This window comes from Molossus molossus, unplaced genomic scaffold (assembly GCF_014108415.1).
Source record: "Molossus molossus isolate mMolMol1 unplaced genomic scaffold, mMolMol1.p scaffold_m16_p_13, whole genome shotgun sequence".
NCBI classification, from domain to species: domain Eukaryota; kingdom Metazoa; phylum Chordata; class Mammalia; order Chiroptera; family Molossidae; genus Molossus; species Molossus molossus.
In genome coordinates this window covers 93,758,049-93,763,593 of record NW_023425348.1, presented here as the reverse complement: position 1 = coordinate 93,763,593, position 5,545 = coordinate 93,758,049, and the positions used below count along the sequence as shown (strand labels likewise).

Below are 5,545 nucleotides of genomic sequence, written 5' to 3'. Positions count from 1 at the left end.
TCTCGCTCTCAGTCAATGTTTCTCTCTCCCTCCCTTCCACTCTATCTAAAAATCAATGGGACTATATCCTCAGGTGAGGATCAACAAAAATAAAACAAAACACGCTTCCAGGCAAACGCTGGGCAGAAGGGGGGTGGCTGGGATAGAGATGACGGAGGAGAGGGAAGTGATCTTGTGTCTTTAAATAGCCTGATAAGCCTGCCAGAAAGTGAGGGAAGGGGTAACTAATTCTACTCTTTACCCCTGAGGTCCGCTTCGAAAAAATTAATTTACAGGACTTGAAGATTACAGAGAAAATGATACTATCGATAGATGTAAAAAAAAAGCCTTTGGTGAAAGTCAATTGATGCCTCTTCATGATAGAAAAAATAAACTCACAATAAGAAGAGAGCCTGGTGACGGAGCGAAGGCTTCGGGAACAGCCCAGGGCGCCTACCGGTGGGCCTGGCGCAGACTCGGGAGGTGGGAGCCTGCGGGCAGGCAGGACACTCGGGGTGGGGCTCCCAGAAGCCCCTGGGGCCCCGTAGCACAGAATCTCATGCTGGTCCGTCTTCTTCTATAGGATGAGCCAGACTCCGAATGACAGCCAGGCCCCGACGTGGGCCCCAAGCGGCCCCAGCACGGGCGCGCTAGAGGTGGCCTACTTCGTGCTGAGCGGCCTGGCCATGTTCACCTGCACCTGCGGGATCCTGGGCAACGGCCTGGTGATGTGGCTGCTGAGCTTCCGCGTGAAGAGGACCCCGTGCACCACCTACGTCCTGCACCTGGCCGCGGCCGACCTCCTCTTCCTGCTCTGCATGGCCGCCCTGCTCAGCCTGGAGACCCACCCGGAGACCCACCCGGAGACCGGCACGCAGACCACCTACGACAGGGCGTACGAGGTGCTGCGGCGACTGAAGTACTTCGCCTACACCGTGGGCCTGAGCCTGCTGACGGCCATCAGCACGCTGCGCTGCGTGTCCGTGCTCTTCCCCATCTGGTACAAGCGGCACCACACCCAGCGCCTGTCGTCCTGGCTGTGCGCCGGGCTCTGGGCGCTGTCCCTGCTGATGAACGTGCTGGCCGCCTTCTTCTGCAGCAAGTTCAGGCAAATGAACAGACACCAGTGCTACGTGGTGGACCTGACCTTCAGCGCCCTCATCATGGGCATCTTCACCCCGGTGATGACGGTGTCCAGCGTGACCCTGTCTGTGCAGGTGCGGAGAGCGTCCCAGCGGTGGGGGCGGCGGCCCACGCGGCTGTACGTGGTCATCCTGGCCTCGGTGCTGGTGTTCCTGGTCTGCGCCCTGCCGCTGGGCATCTACTGGTTTCTGCTGTACTGGCTACACCTGCAGGAGCAGGTGGTGCTCCTGTACAGCGGCCTGTCGCGCTTGTCCTCCACCGTGAGCAGCGGCGCCAACCCGGTCATCTACTTCCTGGTGGGCAGCCGCAGGGGCCGGGGCGGCAGGGAGCCCCTGGGGGCCGTGCTGCGCAGGGCGCTGCGGGACACGCCCGAGCTGGAGGGGAGGGAGACCCCCTCCGTCTACACCAATGAGGTGGGGGTGTGAGCCGCCTCGGGGAGCCCGGCATGCCTGCCCCAGCCCAGCGCCGGGCTGGCCTGCTGTTGGGAACCCCAGGGACTTGGCATCTCCCCCTGCTGGGGTCCCTCCCCTACAATCCAAAGCTCCCCCACAGCATGCATGTCCCAAATCTCTCAGTGCCGCTCAGCTGGAAGATGACATACAACTTCTTTGTTGTGGGGGACGTTCCGGTTAGAGGACAAAGGTTCGCTTCCAGCCCAGAACACGGAGGGCGCGGGTGGGAAGGAGACAATTCAGAGCCGGACGCCAGTCTGCGGGAGGTTTTCCGTCATTGGATACGTGGCACTGCATGAAGAGGGGCCGTCGGAGAAGGAGCCGGGCCTCGCGGAGGTCCGTGACATCAGTGTCTTCGCGGGGGTGGTCTTCTCTGAGTTGCCCTTGTACGCGGAGGGCTGGCACACCCGGCGGCCTGGCTGTCCTGCAGAAGCACTGAGCGCGGGACAAGGGCTGCGTCACAAGGCTCGGCCAGCCTTGCGTGGTGGGTGCAGTGGCATCGTCACGATGCTAAAAAGCATTCTTGAAGACTGGGCTCGGAAGAGAAGCACACATGGCAAACCAAAGATGATTCCGATTTGGAAAGACATGTTGGCACATTTCGAAAACCTGGTGAGAAATTGTAAACTCTTCGAAGGATAGGCAGGGATCCATCCGTCTTTTGTGGTCTCAATCTCGTTTTTGGGCGAAAGAGGTAAGAGGAAGTTCCGGTGAGGATTAAAGGACTACGAGAGAAAAGGGGGAAGGTCAATGGTGAAGCGCGTGGATGTTGGTTTGAAACCGAAAGCTGAATGGTCACCGGAAGTACTTCACTATGTGAAATCACATGGCATTTGTCTTTCCCGGTCTGGTTTTTACTTGGCAGGATACCCTCTGGGTTCACCCACGTTGTTGGGAGTGGTACGATTTCATTCTTTCTATGGCTGAGTGATATTCCATTGTATAGACGTACCCCAGCTTCTTTATCCGATTGTCCAAATCTAAAGAGCATAACAGCCCTGGCCAGGTGGCTCAGTTGGTTGGAGTGTTGTCCCCTATACTGAAGAGAAAGGTTGTGGGTTTGATTCCCAGTCAGAGCACCTACCAGGTTGAGGGTTTGATCCCAAGTCGGGGTGTGTACAGGAGGCAACCAGTGGATGTTTTTCTCTCACATTGATGTTTCTCTCTCTCTCCCTCCCTTGCTCTCTCTCTAAAAATCAATAAACATATCCTTGGATGAGGATACAAAAGTACAATTAAAGAGCAAAACAAACAAAACAGAAATAGGCTCTAGGACACAGAACACGCTGCTAGCTGCCAGATGGGAGGGAGTTTGGGGGCCTGGGTGATGACGGTAAAGGCACGAAGAGGTACAAATGGCCCATTACAAAACAGTCCCGGAGACATACAGCCTAGCGCCGGGAGCAGAGTCAACGATACTGTAATAACTACGTGTGGCACCAGGTGGGGACTAGACTCTTCGGGGTGATCACTTTGTAAGTTACAGAAATGTCTGATCCTTATGTTGTACATGTGAAACTAATATAAACCAATATTGAATGTCAACTGTAATTTAAAAATAAAAAAATGAAGCCCTGGCCGGTTTGGCTCAGCAGTTAGAGTGCCGGCCCTCGGACCAATGAGGCATGGGTTCGATTCCAGTCAAGGGCACGTACATCGGTTGTGGTTCGTCCCCGGCCCTGGTTGGGGTCGTGCGGGAGGCAGCCAGTCGATGTGTCCCTCTCACGTCGATGTTTCTCTCTCTCTCTCTCCCCTCCCTCCCATTCTGCCTGAAGATAAATGGGAAAATATCTTTGGGTGAGGATTTTAAAAAGAAAAGAATTTTAAAGGGAGAGGTCATTGGGAATAGAGGGTGTCAGTAGGCTCTCGGACTGTTCGTAATAAGGTCAATGAGCAGGGAGGCCCCATACAGACACACAGGGGAATATTCCCCTCTCGTGCTGACGTGCCCAGTGGAGACAGCTTGGCTCCCCAAGTCATCACTCCAGCAGGGACACTGGCCACAGAATAGTTCGTGGGCATCACCCACTCAGACGCCTTCAGATCAAACCCATACAGGAGACCTGACCTGCCGTGACACCTCACCGTGCGTCCCGGAAACGCTGAGAGCGTCTCCCCAGATGTGATAACCCTCAGGAGGGCTCACCAAGAACCCGTGGCAAAGGGGGACACGCGGCGAGACCGTCAGTGGGGCGGCACCTGTCGCTAGCCGTGCTGCATGACCTTCCCGTCCTCCGTGGAAACGAGCCCCAATGCAGACGTGTGATTAGGCAGTCTAGGGGTGCGCAGCCAAGAAGGGGAGAGAGAGAAAATGACAGTTTTGGGTATTTCGTACTATTTGTGGTATTTGTCAGCTCTTAAATATCCGTGGTATGCTGTGGTGACGTTTCCCATTCTAATAAATATGCATTATTATATCTGACTTTGTTATAATTTCGTATTCTTTTTCTTTTTTTGAAAACTGCATTTTTATTGATTTTTTTTTTTTTTTTTTTGGAGAGAGAGGAAGGGAGAGAGAAATATCCATGTGCGAGAAATATCCATCGGCTGCCCCCTGCACGCCCTCTACTGGGGATCAAGCCCGCAGCCCGGGCATGTGCCCTGACCAGGGAATGTAACTGGGACCTCTCAGTCCACGGGAGGACACTCAGTCCACTGAGCCACACTGGCCAGGCTGTATTCTTTTTCTTAAGGAGCATCCCGCCCCCTTGCTGATAAGCTTTGGGCTCTACAAAATTGAGCCTGGATGGAAGGCAGAGGAATTTTTATTCAAACTCCAGATGGTCAGCAGGACCCATGGGTCAACCGAGGACAGCTGAGGGGCGGCCACACAGCCACTGCCATCGGCACCCACGAACCACGGGAGCCTGGACAGGGGCTGCTTCCGACAACACTGAATCCTGGTCCACAGAAGGACAATGCAAATCCCCAGGTTCTGGCTTTGAGATCTGGACTGCAAGTCAAGGGCTTTCTATGCCTAAAGAATGAAAGAAATTCTTTTTTTTTTTTTTGGTAGATCAGAGGCTGAGATTGATTTGGGAAAAAACAATGGACTTCTGCAATCCGCTGAGTCTGTTCGTTCACAGCTTCACAGTTGAGACACCCACTCAGAGACCCTGGCGGGCGCCGAGTGGGAGCCCGGCCCAGCTCACAGGAGGCTGCACACCGGTCTGTCCGTGGGAAACGAGACGTCAAGAAGGTTCCAGGAGCCAAGGCAGACCCAGGTCCTGAAGAGCCCGCACCATGGGCTCACCCGGCGGCTTCTCCTCCCACCCGCGCTCCCGAGGGAGCTCCGCTCAGCACACTGATTTGCCACCTGCCCCACCTCACACCACCCTAACATGGGTCGTCCCCACCTGCGCGGGGTGGGCAGAGGGACGGCAGGCGCTGACTCTATGCCAGTAAACACCCAGGGACAGAGGGAGCCGGTTTGGGGCCGAGCACGGGAAGGGGGGGGGGGGTGCTGACTCAGACCCAGAGGAATGTGTTGATGCGCGTGTGTTTATGGAAACATACCCCGCGTCCACGCCCACGCAGTTGGATGTGGTCCTAGGCATTTGCACGCGGCTGACCCCTGGGACTCACCCAGGCCAGGGGCTCGGATGGCAGAGAGCCCTCAGCTTCATGTGGCTGGACCCCAAGTCCTCAGGGAACAGGAGGGCATGGAGCCTGGGTGCCCCCTGCATCCACCACGGCCCCGGGGGAACCCCGAGGTTTACAGGACAGGCCATGCCAGGACGTTCGGAGATTCTGGGTAGTGAGGGACGGATGTTTGGAAATGGGTGACTTAGGAAAAGGGCGTGAACGGATGGGACTGTCGCCAGGGTGGTCGGCGTCCAATCCCGGTTCCAGAAAACCACGGCCTCCTCTGTAGGAAGGGCCTCCCTCCCTTTTGTTCTTTTGGTTAGGTTGTAGGATGTGATTTTTTTTCCCAATACTTCATTTATTCTTTTTTTTCTTTATTACAGATG

At 55.6% G+C, this 5,545-nt stretch overlaps 1 protein-coding gene across 1 annotated transcript; it reads left to right on the top strand.

The window, feature by feature from the left end:
- The first annotated feature begins 563 nt into the window (after nt 1–563).
- On the top strand, nt 564–1,547 carry MRGPRD (MAS related GPR family member D). The gene has a single exon (XM_036259685.1). The coding sequence runs from the start codon at nt 564–566 to the stop codon at nt 1,545–1,547; it is 984 nt and encodes a 327-aa protein (XP_036115578.1).
- Nucleotides 1,548–5,545: the final 3,998 nt, after the last annotated feature.